This window comes from Amblyomma maculatum, chromosome 4 (assembly GCF_055883805.1).
Source record: "Amblyomma maculatum isolate TAMU_Amacu chromosome 4, ASM5588380v1, whole genome shotgun sequence".
In the NCBI taxonomy this organism is placed as follows: Eukaryota; Metazoa; Arthropoda; class Arachnida; order Ixodida; family Ixodidae; genus Amblyomma; species Amblyomma maculatum.
This window is the reverse complement of record NC_139347.1, coordinates 19,055,655-19,075,438: the sequence shown is the minus strand read 5'-3', so window position 1 is coordinate 19,075,438 and position 19,784 is coordinate 19,055,655. Positions and strand designations below refer to the sequence as shown.

Below are 19,784 nucleotides of genomic sequence, written 5' to 3'. Positions count from 1 at the left end.
CAACTGTTACTGATTTTTTAATGTTCTCATTTGTGTTCAGTCAAATAAGTTTTTTTAGGCTAATACCATGAAATTAACATGTTATTGCAATTCAATGCGACTGTCTTCATAACTTATATGTTGCCCCATCATCCTTTTCTGCCGACTCCAAAGATTCTTTAAGATGGCTCGTGGTAAAAAATCAGTCAGATAAAAATTGAGAAATTGGGGTACAACATGGGATAGTACATACATTGGTTATTTTACAAGCTGCATTAGCACCAGCCATTTGTCTGAGCATTGAAGCTTTGTAATTATGCGCTAGCATCGTTGATTTTATACCTCATTCAACCTCTGAGCTAAAGTTTCATTCATTCCTCTGGAGACATAACTTGGACATCGACATTTCAGTTGCCACACATTCCTACATTCTTGTGTTAGTTGGTTGTTTGGGGGTTTAACGTCCCAAAGCGACTCGGGCTATGAGAGACGCTACATTCTTGTCTATGTGTCTCTAAAAAATGAGTTGCCCACAGGAGTGCAGTGGGTTATAAAGAGCACATTTTTTAAAGTATATATGCTACATTTATAGGGGAAATGCCTCGAGCTAATCTTCAAAATGTACTCAACACACCTGATCTCCAGGCTGCAGTAATTCATCAGATTGGTGGGGTGAAATTGCTGCAGGGTATTTTCTGAAACTTCATGTTGTTTTGCAAAAACGATTGTGTTGTTTGTAGCCGGTTTCATTTTATTTTGAAGTTTTACTTTCCTTAGAGCTTTGTGCACATTGCCATTAGTCTTCTTTTCATTTCTATTGCATCTTTCAAAAGAAAAGAAAAAAAAAGATGAAGCCACTTAAGCTCAACAGAGGGAATGTGATAACATTTGAGTCCTTGGCAGCATTTGCCTTCTTTGTTTTCATCAGTTTGCACGAACACCCTTCGGTGGTTCAGGCAGGACCCCGAATTTTTCTGGTGGGCGAAGAGCCCATTTTTGAATTTTCTTTTTGTAGGTGATGTTTTGTGATTGGTCATTTATGATCACTTGACCTCTGGGATGTCATCACTATCTTGACCATTCAGAATTTGGGGCCATTTTTTAACAACTCGCCATAGGTGGTGCTCTGCGATTGCTTCTTCATAGTTGTGTGGCCTCTATGACTACACAACTGTCTCAGCTGGTCAGGGAATTTCATCTTTCACAGTGGCAGGGTGTTGATGTGATGAAATTGTTGACAATAAATAATAATGAAATTGTTAAATAATGGCTGCAATTCTAGTGTACGCTTTTCCTTCTTGAAATGTGTTTTCTTTTCTGAACTTATTACTACAGTCTTTCGTATAAGGCAGTGATCACTAACGGCGTTAGACCCATCAGTAACTAGCATAGAACTCGAAGCATTTGCATGTGGCCCTGTTACTGTACAAAAACACAGAATTCATCCCATGATAACTGACAAAGTAAAGCCAAAGGCCATGCATTCCTGATAGCAGTAATATTTGGCTATTCAGATTTAATGCAGCATGTCGATGCAGTGTCCCCTTGAACACCACAAAAAGAAAAAAAAACACTGTCAGGGTGCAACACTCGAGCTTGGTGTATCATAGCCTTGGCTGCTTACATATCATTAAACAAAACGCAATGCAAGATTCAATGTCAGTTGGACGTGCTGAACTTTCTAAAAACGACAGGTATGGGAAGAATCATTGGCCGGCAGGTGGTAGCGCGTTGTTTTGCTGTGATAATGTTGCCAACATGTTTGACTGAATGTTGGTGCCTGGTGCTTTCAGGCTCGAGCATTGACGCTGCAGCAGTTGAAGGACCCAGAGATATCTCTGCTTATCGCCAACAAGCTAGCACGGGTGCACGTGCTGCAGGCCCCCTTGGTCAAGGAACCCACGTGGCTCTTCAACAACATGAACAGGTGTGCTGTAGCCCTTTTGTATTTTGTCATGACTTTGGTTCTCAGTGACTACCATATAACAATAAAATGGCAACAAGATTGCAGAGCCCTGCTTGGGGGGTGTACCAATCAGGTGACATCTCTGAAACAATGAAAATAAATAGGGAGTGTGGCAAAACCATAAATATGGTATATAATAGGAGAGAGATATGCGGATGATACCACTTTAATGGCAGAAAGTGAAGTGGAACTCAAGAGACTCCTGATGCGCATACAAAAAGAGAGTGAGAAGTTTGGCCTTAAACTGAACATTAAAAAGACAAAGATCATGGCGTCTTGCCCTATCAAGTCCTGGAGCATCGAGGGACAAGAAGTGGAAGCTGTGACAGATTTTCTCTTCTTGGGCTCCAAGATTGCCTCGGAAGGAGACTGCAGCCATGAAATTAGGAGATGCCTGCTTCTGGGAAAGAGAGCAATGGTTAGCCTTGACCGCCTAGTAAAGAGCAGAGACATTAGTCTGCCAACCAAGATCCGTATAACTCGTGCTATGGTCTTTCCAGTTGTGATGTATGGATGCGAGAGTTGGACTGTGAAAAAGGCTGACCGCCGAAAAATTGACGCGTTTGAATTGTGGTGCTGGCAAAGACTCTTGAGAGTTCCTTGGACTGCCAGAAGATCAAATCAGTAGATATTGTCGGCCATAAACCCTGACTGCTCATTGGAGGGTCAAATTCTAAAGTTAAAGTTCAGCTACTTTGGTCATCTGATGAGAAGAGAGGAGTCACTGGAGAAAGATTTGATGTTGGGAAAGGTTGAGGGTCGCCGGAGAAGGGGTAGGCAGCGAACGCGATGGTTAGATGGCATCCTCGAGGCACTGCAGATGAAGTTATGTGATGTTAGGAAGATAGTGAGAGACCAGAAAGCGTAGCGTGACATGGTCCATAGGGTCACGAAGAGTCGGACACGACTGAACGACTGAACTGAACTGAATAGGAGAGAAACGACACGACTTGTAATTAATTTCTTGCCTTTTTTTTTCTGTGCTTTCTTTTTACCTTTCTTTGTGTTCTTACAGTAAATCATCTGTGTTGCTCGCTTCAGTATTTCTGGCATTCTGCCATCCTCTGGCTGGCAGCAGATCTCAAGGAACACGTGGGGCATAGTCTGCAAGGACTGAAAAATGCACCTTTATCAAGCTGGTACTGCATGGGCCTCCTCTGTTTCATCTTGTTGCTAGCTACCCATCACTGACTCTTTTGGGAACATTACGTTTCATAATGTGGGGCCTGCATCTATACGGAGCAGAGTAAACACTGCTTGATTGATAGCTTTTCCCATCTCTAGGAGTTAAGGTAAAAAAAATTGGCCTGTTAGCAGAGCCATGCCACATACTGTCTCTTTATTTGTTTAGCTGCTGTCTGAGAGCTTTCCAAATGGTTGACCTTTGAAATAGTGCTAGTGGCTATTGACCCCTGATAGCAAAATATCTTTGCTCCAAGAATACAATTTGTATATAGTATAATGTCTGACTACAGAGAAACAAATTTATATGCCTGTATTTCAGTTCTTTGGTTTTGGTTTATTTTGACGTAATATTAAATGGTGAGATAAAAAGGAGGTCAAATATGTGATGCAATTTCTCATGGCAAAAACTGGTTGGAGGTAATTTTTCTATTTTTTTTTTTTTGTTCCGCTGGTGCACCCCCCTTTGTTGTCTTTCATACTTAACCTGAAAAAATATTCTGAGCATAAGAGCCATCTTGCTTGGGTAGGAAGGGTAATCTGTTTTTAACAGATAAACTGTGAGAAGTGCGATAGGAAATTTTAACTGATATTTTCATCCTTTTTTTTTTTGTTTTGTTTTTTCTGTTCCTTAGAATAGACTCTTGAACATGCAGCCATGGACAAATGTCGATGAGCGGCAGGTTCATGAAAAAAAAAAGAATTATTTCAGCAAGATCAGGCAAAGCAGATCAATGAAAAGCAGAAAAGAATGAGAACGGAATGAATGCCAGCTGGGTGGCTAGCAAACAATGCAGAAATAAATTTTTTCATGCAATATCGGACCACCTAATCTTTTGTACAAAGCCACATTACACCCTGGGCACTTCTCCACCGTGGAGCTATGATGTCTCATAACTCACGTTTCTTGCTTTGACAGTGAACTCTGCATACTCTGAATACATTTTGTGTACATACTATACTATATATCTTGATAATTTTATGCATTATACCTTATTTTTTTATGCTTGAGTCACGTCTGCAGCAAATTTTGTTAAAAACGTGTTTTGCCTGACAAAATTTGTTAAAATTGGATGTTACCTAAAAGTAAAGGGTCAGAAATTGAGCAGCAAACAGCATTTCAGGATGCTTGTGGGGAAATTTTTCAGGACTGTGCTACTAATTCAGTGAACTAGAACAAGTGCCCACTGTTAATCTTCCTCAAAGAGAGCCTGGAACAGGTACCTACAACATATAGTCAATTGTTGTTATGATTTCTCATTAGGTATTGGCTTCTGTTATGTCAGTATGTACAGCACAGCCTTGTTAATCTGCACTTCAAGAAAGTAGGAAAGTCTGAATCTCCCAAGTCTTGAATTATTGACTGTCGTCTCAAAGCTGCCGAAAGCCATTTGCTTGGAAGCAAAATTTATTTTACCTGTGCAATAATCACGAAAATTGTGAAATGATGATTTCTTGCCAGTTTCTCAAATGTTTTAATTTGTGCACCCTACCTTGAGTGTTATACGCAGGATTGCTTTATAATGGTAAATATAGCTTCTTTTAATGTGTGACACTGCAGCACAGGAGCTTCTTTGCACATGGCATTTCATGCTTTACCACACAAACCGCAAACAGCACGTAGTGAGTGTGGAGTACCAGCGCACTAGAATAGCAGAAATTTTACATAGCCAGAAGTGAGGCAAGTGTGCACTAATGGTGAAGTGGCAAGACGCCTTCGAAAGGTGCGCCTAGTTGTAGAAAGTAGATGTGAGCATGATGTGTACCAGCGTGGTATATTCTAGAAACAAACACTTGCAATGCAAGTCCATCTCACGAAGCAATGTTCAGGCCAGAGAGAATATTTAAACAATTTATTGCTGATAAGGGCATGTGTTGACATGGCGCCACTTCGGGAACCCGTCCAACTCAATCAATTTCAGCCCCAGGACATCCAAATAAACAAATTTCCGATGCTATTGAATAGACATTTGGCGCGACTCCGGCAGTGGTCTGAAGGATCTGAATTTGCGAACAGGGGTTTAATTAGTAAGGTTCTACTCTAGCACATCTTTCCTACCTTACACCTATCTGCCTTTGTTTTGTTTTGATACAGCACCTTTATTTGCCACTTAATTGTTACTTGTGTGGGTGCACTTTTACATGTGCAGACTGCTGACATGTTCCCTTCATACTTGGAATTTTGTTGTCATCCATCCAAATGCATGGCATCGCAGTGCAGCTTTTATCTTTTCTTTTAGGGTGGCTGGGAAGTACCTGTATTGTAGAGCATAATTGTATTGTACGATTTGAGGGGCCAACATCGAAAGAGTTCTGTATCTGTTCAACAGCTTTGACATGTGGGCCAGGGAAAGTATCACTTGCTGTTTGAGAGTTGCAAGAGTGCTGGTGTCGAATCTGTAGCATGTTGCATGTTGCATGCACAGGTGGCTGAAGTATGCGCGTTCCATCAAGGTGGACACGGTGCCCATCAAGAACCAGAATATGGCCGTCAAACTGCTCACCTTTGACCTTGCCGCCGAGGTCAACTGGCTCAAGTGAGTAAAGGCTTTCCTTGTGTGGCCCCTTCTGTCCGATCAGGGTCTGGAGGGAAGGCACCTTGATAACCTTGGTTTGCTTAACGGCTTGTGTGATCTGTATAGAACGTTGTGTACACACCTTAGTTTAGTAGTGGCATGTCAATTTACATGTCTGACAGAATTTTCACTGTATAGTAAAAAGCTTGTTAGCCTTACAACCAGTATCCACAGGTCTGTTTGTGTACCCTTCTGAAGCATCCCAGTGTAAGTTATTGCTGGGTACAGAAACATGACTTGGCGTTTCTTGCATTGATGTGTGCCGAGGATATGGTGCACAAAGCTACAGCACCACCTGAATGCAATGGTACACTAAAACCACTTTTGATTTAGTGTGGTCTTCACGGAAGCCGACTGTTGATAGTGCATTGATTTGCTTTCTCCGGAATTTGTTTCTGTGTGGAAAGGAAGGCATTTTGTGGCCTAGGCTAGTTGTAGGGAGGCTGGAGGGCTGTTTTCAGTATAATCAGGGTGTCTAGCAACCGGCAAAACCTGGAATTGTCGGAAATTTTATGCACTGGAAAAAATCAGTGAAATGCCAGGGAAACCATCAAAAATTTCGCCAAGTCAAGGAAAATGGTGCAATATACTCTGCAGTGCATTTTCATTTTAAGCTGGCGCACAGCAAGTATGTTATCCATGCAGATTTTTTTTGTGCTGTCTCGCCAGTGCGCGGCCGCCAAGGGGAGGCGCGATATATTAGACTCCAGCACATGGCCGAGCTGCCACAATAGAAGAACCAATGCGCATGCGAGGTGGGTACTCAATAAAATATGCGGAAGCGCTACATGAGACTAGTACGCAATAAAAAGCAGGAGTAACCACGCTGGGAGCGTCCAGCGTGAAAGCGATTGGCTAGCTGTGCTGCCAAGCGGGTGCGCGCAGCCATATTGGATTGGATTGGATTGGCTTGGCGGTTTGTGGGGTCGGCTGCTCGCGTGACCTGAGGCTGTCATCAGTGCGCTTTCATTTTTTAGTAAACTTTTGACATTCTTAACGGCCATTAATACCATTGACAGCAGCTATCTTTTCTAGCTTTTTCACTCATCAGAAAATTTGAAGAGAAATAATCGGGGAAAACCTGGAAAAGTCAGGGATTTTGAAAATAGTGATTTACTAGACAGCCTAATAATGCTTCTTCGTGTTTTCAAACTTCTTAGCTTGTAAAAATTATTTTAAGAATGCTGTACACTCTATAATCCTCGTCAGCAATGTGTAAATTCGTGCCATTTATAATGTTTATGGTTGCATTTGCATTCTTGTTTTCTTTTCATGTCACTGACTTTGCATGCATCCCGTGTGGTGTCTATAATTTGCAGGGGGTACCTTGCGAAGACAGAGTCCCCAATTCTGTTCTGTCACAACGACCTTCAGGAAGGTAAGCTCCCCGCGACTCTGGAAATGATGTCAGTTCACTTGTGGCATTCAGCAACGGGTAGTAGAAAAGACGAAAATACTCAGAGTGAAGTTGCATGGAGTAACACCTCAAATGAACGCACACAGCGGTTTCTGTTGATTGTATTGACTGTGTATTCCTTTCATTATTGGTTAGCAATGTAAGCTTGTTGTACAAGAACGTATGAAACTGCTCTAAACTCTAATCAGCTATTTTGTCCGCCTTTTTTCTGGTTTCTTGTAGTCGCATGCCACATTTTATGCCTTTTGTTGGATTTATCTAGTGCCACCTTCATTATGGATTTGTTGCATTCAAAAAAGAAGGGAGCGCATCCATAAGTTTCTCATTTGCCAAATTAAAACAGCCCTTCAAGAAATCGGATCTTTTTGATGTGCATTATTAGAGGTTGGCCTCCATGCCAGCGTGACCAAATGTAGATGTTTATTTTTAGATGGAGCTACAGCAGATATTAAGGACTGTGACTGTGCACCTCTCATATGAAAATGTGCCTATCTAGGAAAATCAGGCCAAAAGCGTCATGGCTAAATTAGCAGTATCCGACAGTGCTGCTGTGGTAACATTTCTGCCACTGTTACTCTGCACTATCCTGACAGGCCCCATGATGCTTTGAAATGGAGTTGGCCGTGCAGTACTTGTTTAGAATTCAAGTTCGGTGTTTTCTTCTTGGCACCTTTCTCACAGGCAACATCCTCTTCATGGATGGTCCAGGCCCGAAGGAAGAAAACATGGTGTTCATCGATTATGAGTACTGTGCTTACAATTACAGGTAAATGTTGCTTACTGTCTCGTCATTACTTGCTTGAGTGCACTGCTGGGAAGCTGCCGTGCATTACTAATGTCATCTTTTGTTTTTCTCCCTTTCCTACATTTTTTTTTTCTCTTTGTGGGGGCAGGGGGTTTGACATAGCGAACCACTTCTGTGAGTGGATGTATGACTACTCTTATCCCGAACACCCCTACTTCAAGGCACATCCGGAGGACTATCCATCCACCGAGCACCAGGTAAGTGTCAGAATTGCTGACCAACAAAAAGCACACTACTCAGTGTTTGGGGGAATGTGACAGTATGGTCTGTGCAGGCGGACTGTACAGGAAGGCAGACATGTTCGATATAGAGCCTAGTGTTTAGATGGTTAATGAACTAAAATTACCTAATTAACATTGTTACATATAATTTTTTTTTTTTTTTTTGGGGGGGGGGGGAGGGGTTAAAGCAGTAATAATATATTACTATGCTGAGGCCACCATAACTTCGAATAAAGAAGTTTACTACACACATTTTCAAAAAGATTTCCCCTACATTTATTTGATATTTTGGTTTCTGTTGTATTATTGTCCTTTTAAATCTTTGCACGAGAACTGTATGTATAACGAAAACAGTTTGTAATGAAAATCGCACTTTTTTTTTTTTCGGTGCACAGGAACGGAGCAGCAACCACTAACACCAAGGAAAGCATAGAGGACTTTTGTGGGTATGTGTTGATCAACATAAAGTAATGAAGTAATCATAGAGGTAATTCATTAGAAAGGGAACGAGGGTGATGCTGTGCTGGCGTACACTCTCAAGGATAAGTTACAGGTAGCATATATACATAAGTAGAAGTTAACAGCCATTGCTGTAGCTTAATCATTAGGGCACTGGACATGAAATTCGAAGGTCATAGATTCAAATCCAACCGGCAGCATGTGGCTGTCTTATCTTCTACTTTCTAATCGATTATCTTCATGATTATATTATTATTTCACAATGATCAACACCAAAAATATCCTGTATGCTTTCCTTGGTGTCAGTAGCTGTTGGCTCTCTGCATGGTGTGCGTGTGCGTGCAAGCACACAGTTAGTTCAAACATTTTTTCTGATCCCTTGATGCACACACACATAAGTGTGCATGTGTGTGGGCATGTGCGTGCATGTCAAGGGAGCAAGAAAATTCTAATTAACTTCAAGTTCGAATTATTGGATGAACCTGCATAAACTGTGGAAAACAATTTGCATAGCATTAATTTTATCTGATAAACAGGTACATAATAATTGTCTGCATTTGAGATGAAACCCAAGTAATAACGACTGTTTTTCCTGGTTGCATTAAGTGCTTCACTTTGTTCACAGTTTCTGGGACATTGAAGAATTGCTTCAGATTTTGAAACGCCTCCGCTACCCTTTTCTCAGTGCGGTGGGTGCCCGCCAGCCCCAGGGATCAAATCTGGTACCTTCCAAAACGTGCAGTGCGCTGATATTGCACATGACCAGCAGACAGTTTTAGCATACTGGAAGCAGCGTGTAGATGCAAGCAAGGAATACATGCCACCCAAAATAAAAATAAAGACAATGATGTGCCCAGCAGCATTTGAAGTATAGTGACTGGACAATGTGTGCGCCTGATCGCAGCTGGAGGACGACATGAAGTTAGGAAGAACAAAACTGAAACTATGCGACTGAGCTTTGTTTTGGAAATGGGGAAATTCTGATCATGCTGTGCCTACCATAGCGCACACAAATGCATGAAGTGCGTGGGCACGACTGTTCCATGCAATTCAGATTCGGGGAGGCCTATTTCGGTAATCACTGGTTGCAAGGGTGACACCTTGATGCGATCCCTCATCAGAATTAACCCGTGTATGCCCACCCTTGTCAGAGTTAATGAGCGTCTAACACCATAGACTTTCATGAGCTTTGGCTGGGACCGTGCTTCTAGTTCGAATTTCCGAAACTAACAGGGGATTGAAATAATGGGATTTTGCTGTGTGCGGGCATGCACATGTGTGTGTGTGTGTGTGTGTGTGTGTGTGTGTGTGTGTTTTCCAGTGTACACGCCAATTCCAGATGCTTCTTTTGCTGCTCCAAAAAACACCCAAAAGTGGCCTGTGCCAATTGCATCAGTGCAATGTCTTTTTTTCTTTGTGGGCTCCACAGAGCTTGACATTCATTTCTATGCTTTCTTTACAGCGGCTTTTCATTAACCGGTACCTGTCCACATACACCATGTGCCAAACACTCAACCAGGACCACGCTCAGCCAGTGTCAAAGCTGTATACTGCTGAGTATGTGCTGCGAGAAGCACGTGTCTTCACCCTGGCGTCCCATTTGTTCTGGACGCTGTGGAGCATCTTCAACGCCCACACGTCGAAGATCAAATTTGGCTACTGGGTATGTCAGTTCACATGTTTGCGAACAGTACTTCCACAAGACCAAATCTAGTATGGACAGTGTAGCTTTGCTGCCGAACCAAATATGAGCATTGCTAAAATAAAAGCAAATCAAGTATGGATTGATGAGTGATAGAACCAAATCAAGTACCAATTGAATGGAATGAATATTCGCAGCTTATGTGAATGTTTGTGCTAAATGAGTGATCATGTGAAACAGGGAAACGCTTACAGTGCCACTGCAGTACAGCACTATAAATTATAAATTTAAAGCTTTTCCTACCAAAACCTATGACAGTGATCTCCACAAGGGCATGTGCAACACAAAATCAGTATGTTAGCTCTGTAACCACCAAGTTACCTCGATGCGGTGGCTAAGTGGCGAGAGCACTCAACTACTGAGCTGGGCTCCTCAGGTCCGATCTTGGCCGCGGCAGGCGTGCTTCAACAAAGGTGAAGAGAGGCGCTGGTGTACTCTGTGATACCAGTGCACGTTGAAACCCCAGGTGGTCTAAATTATTTGAAAACCTGCTCCGTGGCATCCATCTTAGCCTGAGTTGCTTGGGGAAACAGCAAATAATAAAGTGCGAGAACTGGTGGGAACGGGAGTGCAGCTGTGAGTGCGCCATGGCCCCCAAATCAAGAATTGGAGCTGGATCTGCCCGAGCCTTGCCACATTGGCCAGTTTTGAAAGCCTATCGGCAGCAAAATTTTACAGGATATGGGTGTGCTGCAAAAAGAAGTTAATTTCGGTGCAGTCATGTAACCTAGACACATGATAGGTCTTGGGGTTTAAGGGTATGTTTTGCTCTATCCTCTGGCAACAATAATGCAAGAGTTAAGCAGAGGTAAAACATATTTTTTCGTGAAAATGCCGCCCGTAAATTTTTGCTGCCGATAGAACGCATTATTGTTATGAATGTCGTGGCTTAAATGGGCCGCACCGCACACAATAGGCTTTTCCATGCTGTGCATCTTTAGAATGAGTCTTGTTTTTGGAGCAGTCATAAAACTACAGCATGGCTAATTCTCACTTTGTGACAATTACCGGAAAGCTGTTCCTAAAACAGATAGTTTTGAATAATTTTGAACATATCCACTATTCGAAATTTTTAAATGTTTGTACACCCAGTTGCCTTGTTTTCTTGTTCCAGATCATTTGTGTACTCGCGCCTTACTGCTTGCACACACACCCTTTGGTTTTTTGCAGTGGAACTCAGTTTAGTTAGCGAAAATTGTTAGGAGTAATGGCACGGAAGCATGGGAGCAAAAAAGAAAGCAAGCAGAGAGGATAGTCATGTGTGATGTGCACTTATGGACATTGTTTTTTTTTTTTCTTTGTCTACCATCAACTAGAGTGCTGCACGAAACCTTGGTACAGTGAAAAAAATTCAAGGGAAAAAATAAGACTAAACCCTTGTTGATTTTTGCTTGTTTAGTCATTACTGTGTGTGTGTGTGTGTGTGTGTGTGTGTGTGTGTGTGTGTGTGTGTGTGTGTGTGTGTGTGTGTGTGTGTGTGTGTGTGTGTGCAGGTTGTCTAGCAACCGGGAATGCCGGGAAAACTGGGAATTGTCTGGGAAATTTCATGCACCGGGGAAATGTCGGGGAAACCATCAAAGATTTCGCCAAGTCAGGGTCAGGGAAAAACTGCACAATATATTCTGCAGTGCATTTTCATTTTAAGCTGGCGCACAGCAAGTATGTTATTCATGCAGATTTTTTTTTTCTTTTTTGGGCTGAGCACGTGGCCCCCACTGTGGCCGCGCCGCAAGGTGACGCATGATATATTAGTTTACGCCAACGCACGGCTGAGCTGCCACAATAGAAAAACCAGTATGCCCGTTAGTTTGGTGCCCAATAAAATATGCGGAAGCGCTGCGTGGGAGTAGTACGCGACAAAAAGCAGGATAATCGTGCCGGCAGCAGCCAGCGCCGAAGCAATCGGGGAGCTGAGCTACAGCTGAGGTCCGTAATTGTGACACTTGCGGTTGACTACTCACATCGTCGCGATCTCGCCACAGGTTCAGTGCTTCGTGTATGCAATAAAATTAATGAGCACTTTCATGTCCACGATCTCGAACTTGGTACCGGCATCGCATTTTGCGCTAACGCTGAGCTGAAACTCGCGTTGGGTCGTGGACTTTCTCGACAGAATAGACTTTGCTCTGACCACTCAGTGCGCTGGCTCCGCCGTAGAGTAGTACAGGGCAGTGGCGTCAACTCGAAGTGTACCGTGATATGGGATGCAATTCGCGTTGAAATTTGAACCCGCGGTGTCGTCATCGGGCAGCGTGGTTTATAACAAGTTTGGCACAGGCTGTAATTCAACTATCCCGACGGCACGCTTGTGGCCAATGTCTTCTGGTTTTTGTTCCTCGCCCGTTTCTTACAGCTTCACGTTGCTTGCATGGTTACAATCTACATCTCGGCATCTCGATCGCTAGGAAAAACTATGCAAAAAGCAGTGCATCGAGAAACACGAGCACAAATGCAGATGCGCATGAAGTGGTGGCCACTGCGGTGAACGCAAAACAGCAAGAAAAAAAAAATAATGCACCAACCACGCCAGCCAATGGGAGACGCGGAACGAGAGCTAATCGGAGGTCATAAACTGTATTAACGGTATTCGCAAAACCGGAGTGTACAGCCAGTCCGCTTGAGCGAAGCCATTTTGAGATAGCCTAAATTGCGCACAAAGAAAGCAGCTTTAAACCAACCCCAAGATGGCGGCGATCGGCCGGCTGCAACGCCCGTGGGAATTTCGAGCACAATTCCTCCTTTCGGGGGGCATTTCGTGGCTGTCGTGACGTTTTGAAAGTCGATTTTAGTGCATTTCCTGACCAATTTCAACGTTAATAATCCGAGTGCAAGTGCTCGAAAGGATAAACGTTCCGAAAATGAGTTTTTCTCAAAGTCGGTTTTTGACCATTTTCGACTGTTCTGACTGTCGTCTCCCTAGCTCTACGGATGTTATCTTTAAAAATTTTCGCTAAGAGAAGCGCGCTCTCCCTCGAGACCGGCCATGACCTAGGTAGTCTCGCATCGAGGCACCTATATACACCTGAATTTTGACCAATCAAGACCGCCGTTTTTTGATACATGGGGCCTATAGGAAATTTTGCAACTGGTAGTATCAAACAGCTCTGCTGAGGCTGACATCAGTGCGCTTTTAATTTTCAGTCAGCTTGCGACGTTTTTACCCGCCATTAACACTAATAACAGCCTTTCACTATTGTAAACTGCAGAAAGAATGTGATTAATAAATAGCTTTTTGTTGGAATTAATTGTCCATACTCATTATCATCAGCAGCTACATTTTTTAGCCTCTTCACTCGTCAGGGAATTTGACCTGAAATAATCAGGGAAAACCTGGAAAAGTCAGGGATTTTGAAAATAGTGTTTTGCTAGACACCCTGGTGTGTATATGTGTGCGGGGAGAGAGAGAGAGAGAGAGAGAGAGAGAGAGAGAGGGGGAGGGAGGGAGGGAGGGGGGGGGGGGGGGCAGATGTACTACAGTCGAACCTTGATGTAATGAAGTTCACAATGCAGCATACTTTATTTAAGCTTCTTGCTTCCATTGGAATACATGTATTTTTTCCTCTTGATTTAATGAAGTAATAATGCAATGCAGTTTGAACACAACAAATCTTGCAAGCACAAAAAGCAAATTGGGGCAAATTCTACCAGTAAAATGAAAATTAGCCTACTGAGAGTCATTAGATGTAAAGAAAAGAGAGGAAGGTTTTTTTACCTCACAATGCCTTGGGAAGTATAGACTTTAGATAGCACATCTGATGTTTTGACATGTGGAGTGACTCTTCAGTGTCATTGGAAATGTCATCTAAACATACATTTTACTCAGCGGCATGCAAAGACATACTGAGACAGTCACTTCTTCCTCTTGTAATTGTGGTACTAGTACTTTCGTGCTCTGTCACAGTGCCTGCGTTTCAATGAAGGCCAAATGCACTTACCTCTTTCCTGCCCGCGGGAAAAGTGGTGGTTTTTTTTGTATGGTGTCATTAATATTGTTACGGGGAAGATTCACAGTCGACAGCTGTCTCCACCACTAATGATGATCACAGCACAGATCTCGGCACCCGTCTGTGTCGTCTTTTTTCTGGGAGTCTGTCGCACTTCTTTATCCTTGGTACGACCAGCGAATACCGCTAAGTAACACTACCCCCCTCGGGAAAAGCACAGTCCCAGTGATTCTACGTTAGAGAACAGGACGTGCATAATAGAGCTTCAGATGGGACACATGCACCATTTCGGAGGATGGCGCTCTGGATGAGGATTTCGGAGACACAGATTCAACTTCGTATGTGACGTCGGTCACGGGGCGCAAAACTCTGTAAGGGCCTGGGTAACGGGGCAAAACTTTTTTGCACAACCCAACTCGACGCCACGGGAGCCACAGCAAGACGAGAGATCCAGGAGTGTAGTGGACATTACGGTGGCGACTGTTGTACCGGAACTCTTGGGAGTCATGGGATGCAGAGAGCCTAGCACGAGCTATCTGGCGAGCATCATGAGCGCGGGTGACAGCATTACTGACATAAGTACTGGTGGCGTCTGCCACAGGTAGTGAGGTGTCGAAGGGCAGTAACGAGTGTGACCAAATAACAGATAAAATGGAGAGTATCCAGCGGTAGAATGGACAGATGAATTGTAGGCGAATGTCACAAAGGGTAGATGAATGTCCCAATCCCGGTGGTCGTCGGACACATACATGGCCAGCATGTCTGTGAGGGTACGGTTTAGACGTTCCATGAGGCCGTTAGTCTGGGGGTGATAGGCGGTGGTGAATTTGTGGCAGATGGAGCACGAACGAAGAATTTCGTCAACCAGTCGCGACAACCACGACTCGACCAAAGAGAATGTTAGTCCATTTTTAATTTTTTATTACTGATGCTGAAGTGTAAATGCTTCTCAGATGTCTCATGCACACAGCTGTAAGAATGAAAACATGCAAAATACTGTAAACCTAATAGGATTACGAACGAAAGGTGATAACCAGCTACAGCAAAAGAAAAACTTTGTGCCGTTACACCTGTCGTCTGTAGTCACTAGACGAGGAAACCAAAGACAGCAACTCGTTTAATAACATACAGGCACAAAAAATCAATGCGCAACAAGCCGGCATCGTCAGGCGAGTTCATTCTTCTGAGATTAGCTGAAAATCCGTGGAAGTGTTTGCCACGGCTACTACAGCAAGATAGAAACACATACGTGCGCCGTACAGCAGCCGTCCTGACTCTCGGCGAGGTGCCCAGAAAGCGACGAGTTCGTCAATAACGTCAAGACTAAAGAAACTCGTCAAGTTAAAAAAGATCAACAGCATCCAACGCATGCTCTCCTCTTAGAGCGCCATACAAGAATCTGCAGTGCTATGAATCTCACGACCATAAAGACAGCTAAATTAGCCTCTAGCTAGCGCACACATTGATGTAACAACTCACATTTGAAAGGTCGTTCATATGCATACTCCGGCATTCGCAAAGAGCACGACCACCGTACAGCTACTGCAATCATCGCACGCACGACTCGCTCAGCGCGAACCGCGCACTGTCCGCCATTTTAAGACAGCAGAGTAGTCTGCATCGATTATACCACGGAACGTGGAGAGTGATGATGAGGCTGCGTGCGGTAAATAAAGTACTTTAGCAAATTGTACTTTTGGTGGCCCTGTACTTTTATAACGGGTAAGTTCTGCTTGAAAGTAATGTTATGGTTATATTTCCAATAGCTGACCTAAGAATCCCGATTCGCACCTATTTAAATTTGCTTTTAGTGCTTCAAAACATTTGCTCGAAATTTTCCCCGCATAATTATCGCACCCCCCAACTTAGCATCAATTTTCCGCGAAAAAAAGTGCAAGCATTATGCAAGTAAATACGGTAACTCTCTGAAGTAACCTCATGTTCAATCTCTGTTGCTGCTATTGAGAAATAGGGAAAAGCCATCATTTATTTTTTTAATTGGCTACACCACGAATGGTGGCTCCTTGTGCTGTTTGACTTTTTGTGCTGTTTATGGTATCATGGTGACAGTGGCAACACTGTTGCAGGAGGAAAAAAAAGTTTTCACTCTGGAATTTGTGTTCACACTATAAAAGATTGGGACATTGCCATGTGTGTTCATTGGCTGGCAAGTGATGGTGTGCCATTTGCTTTCACATACTTCTTCTCTGTGGCACTTTACTTTTTTAATGGAAATGCATTGCAGTTATTGCTTGTTTCTTGACTTTTTGTTTTTAGAGTGGACCATCTGGAGAATTCATTGCCATTGTTGTCTCTTTTTGTGCTTGCAGGAGTATGGCCAGGCTCGGCTTGATGCATTCATGGTGCTGAAGCAGGAGCTTCTTAGCGAAGACCACTCATCACTAGCCACGAACCATGCTTCACAGAAAGCCATCAAGACGTAGCTTCCTCGGCTGCTCTGTTCCACTTCGTCCCCAGCTGCGCATCTGAGATGTGCACAAATCATCAGCGACTGGGCAGCATGGAAGACTATTTCTGTGGCACCCGTTGCTTCTACAGTTGAAAGTGAACGTGATCCTTCCGACTGAACGTGAACACAATGGCTTACGTTTGGTCTGGTGCAAGACTGACTAGACAAAGCTGAACCCTGTCAGTCACATGCGGTGTGTTTGCTTTGCAGGCAAGGCTTCCATTTCCTCGTGAAAGGGACTCAAGTGTCTGGTCCTTCTCCTATCGTTTCGTTGTGGGCTCATTTGTTTGGCTGGATAGAACAAAGGGACCCATGCTCATCTTCTTTCTCGGTGCACTTGTACGTTGAAGAGAGTAGCAGATGTTATTTGGTTTTTGTCGGTGTGCCAATGGGAGCAAAGAAAATCTGCGACAAGCATTTCCCAGGTGTCGCTCTGATTTGCTGGAAATGTGCTGAATTTGCTTCCACATACTGTGCTGCCATCTCCTCCATGAAGAGGTGGCGGAAGCAGGAAGTTGTTGATGTGGTTCAAGGACTCCAATTTGACACACTTTCGTCTATTTGAACCTGTTGTACTCGGGAAGCAAGACTCTTGCTGCCCCCTTTTGCATGCTTAATGTAACCAGATCTTTTACATGGTTATTATTGCGGTCGTTTCTGAAATAAGCTTTGACGCAACCTCAGAAGAAAGGAGATCGGGCATCTTTCATGGAGAGAAAAAGCACTGACTGTGCCTTACTAGTAGAGAATGTTTGAGCGGTGCGGAAAAACATCAAAATAGGAAGGTGCCACACTTGTTGGAACCTTGCTTTGAAAGGAATGTGGATGAGCGCAGTGAATCAAAGATGTTTTATTGTACCACTCTGACACACAGCGGTACAAAGCCTGTTTCATCTTGAGAACGACTCCATATAAAACACCATATCGCTCCTTTCTGATACAGACCAGGCATAGATGTGTGGATGAGTCATTTGCAGTGCTGGATCACTGAGGAGAGTGCAGTTTGGTCCATTTTATGGATTTTGGGTTACCAGTACCTCCTGCACAACACCTCACATTATTCTGGTGAAATTTGTGCATGGTGTGCTGACAGCAGGTGTCATCTGAAACTAGGGCTGAGTGGTGCAGCAACGAAGAAAGCACACTGACAGTTGGCTGAAATAGGGACAGCGCTCTAGTCACAGCATTTTTACGGTGCTGTATTCTCTTTTTCCACCAAAGTGAAGCGTCATGCATGCAGCAGATAGGGTTTCTTTTTTTTTTTTTTTTCCTGTATTGCAATGGTAACATTGTTCCGTATGCATTGACCACTGCCCACATTCCATCATTTCCTGAAATGAGCTTTACATGAGGGGTATGTAGGCCTAAGAAGGGTGCACCCATATCTGCTCATGCTGCGTTGTGACCTGTGCCCTGAATGAATTCGTACTGCGTTTGATCGGACGGAAACATTTTACACGAAGAAAGGGTATTTAGTTCATTGTAACTGATTGTGCACTGCAGTTGACTGTAAGGAAAGTAGAAAGTACAGCTTGCAGTAAGTAGCACTGATTCATGTCACTTTTTTTTTTTCTTTTCGCACATTGTCATGCTTTACAACTTGAAGCAAACCTACTGCCACTTTTGGTGTTGCTATTTCTGGTACATTGTTTTGGGCTAGCATTTTTGGCCCCATGTTTAAGTTAAATGTATCTGTGTTTTTTCTCATTTTGGCAGCATTTACTGAACACTAGCAAGTTGCATTTGGACTGCAAGCAGCTGTTTATCTTCTCTGAAACATGCAGGTATAAATATGTTTTGTGCTAGTTCCTTTAGTTTGTTTGTTTGCTTTCTCTTAAGTGCAATGCACATACTGCAATACTGTGCTTCAGTTAGCCTTGTTTAAGTCTCAAAATCTAGCATTTGTAAAGGGTGTTGAGCGTTCTTGTTTTAGTTTGAGACAAAGCCTGTGCCACTTGTAAAACTTCCTTTTCTTTTGCCTGAAAGGAACTGCAGTTCCAGTTCCTATCCGTGTCACATTTCGGGGTTTACTGCTCCTTATGACCTAGTCTCCCAGACTGAACTATTTTATAGTGTTTCACATGATGAGCTCTTTTGGTGTATACTGTGATGCGTTTGTAAATAAAAAGTGAAACTGTGATCTACCTTTTTTTGTTTGGATCTTTTCTACATAAACCTGCATATCAAATGTGTCAAATCACTTGGAAAGGAAAAGTAATGTACAAAGTCCCTTTACGATTGAAAATAGCTACCTCCGATCCATTAAGAAAGCACTGGTTTGCACTAGTTTTGTACAATGCACAAAAAAAAAAGCGAAAGATTCTACTAATGTTGACTTTGAATACTATGTTATCTAATGTTTATGTTGTATAAAAATATTTCAATGTTACAAAGAATTCTTTTGATATAATCTTCTGCATGCTAGATAATAGAGACCTTTAGCTTAGTGCTACCGCGCGAGCGTCAGTACGCATGCGCAGATCACCCGGATAGCAACAGATGGCGCCACGTCCGTGTAAAATTTTGGCGGATGTCGCACGCAGAGACCAATCAGCGCTTGCTGTGCTGACGGTACGTGGTAGCGGTAGATGGCCGCGGTAAGTGGCAGCGCTAAACTAAATGTATGTAATGTTTGAATCATAACGATAAAACAACATAGCAAATATATTTCAAGCACTGAGTCGCAGTACCTTTGAACTTTTTTTTCTTCTATTACATATTTTTTTAAATAACACTTCTTTGCAATTAAATCTTACACTGCATGAAAAGGTCCCATAAGAGTGGCGCTACTGCATCCATGCGAAAACAGTGTTATCCTTGGTTTTGCATTGATGGCCATGAGAGAACTACAAGGGTTCTCACTGAAGTGGCTCGCAGCATTGAGTCTTATTTCATATCAAGCGTTGCTGCTTAGATAGGTCTTGAGCTTTTGCAAAATGTTCTGCAAGAAAGCGCAAATATTATGAAAGTGTCTCAATAGCAAAAACTCACGCCTTTGAAAACATTATAGCAGGGTCAAACTAACGAATATCAAACGCACCTTGTTACGCTGCACAGAATAGG

General features: G+C 43.1%; 1 protein-coding gene across 5 annotated transcripts in view; it reads left to right on the top strand.

The window, feature by feature from the left end:
• The window catches only part of LOC146190363 (choline/ethanolamine kinase), a 72,063-nt gene extending 53,198 nt beyond the window's left edge, over positions 1 to 18,865 (top strand). For all 5 annotated transcript variants that reach the window (XM_084600848.1, XM_084600849.1, XM_084600852.1 and 2 more), the window contains exons 4-10: positions 1,773 to 1,906; positions 5,554 to 5,664; positions 7,023 to 7,081; positions 7,802 to 7,886; positions 8,014 to 8,122; positions 10,068 to 10,268; positions 16,582 to 18,865. In XM_084600848.1, the coding sequence (XP_084456974.1) occupies positions 1,773 to 1,906; positions 5,554 to 5,664; positions 7,023 to 7,081; positions 7,802 to 7,886; positions 8,014 to 8,122; positions 10,068 to 10,268; positions 16,582 to 16,695 (813 nt within the window). In that variant the 3' untranslated portion in view covers positions 16,696 to 18,865. The remainder of the gene's footprint in view (positions 1 to 1,772; positions 1,907 to 5,553; positions 5,665 to 7,022; positions 7,082 to 7,801; positions 7,887 to 8,013; positions 8,123 to 10,067; positions 10,269 to 16,581) is intronic.
• Positions 18,866 to 19,784: the final 919 nt, after the last annotated feature.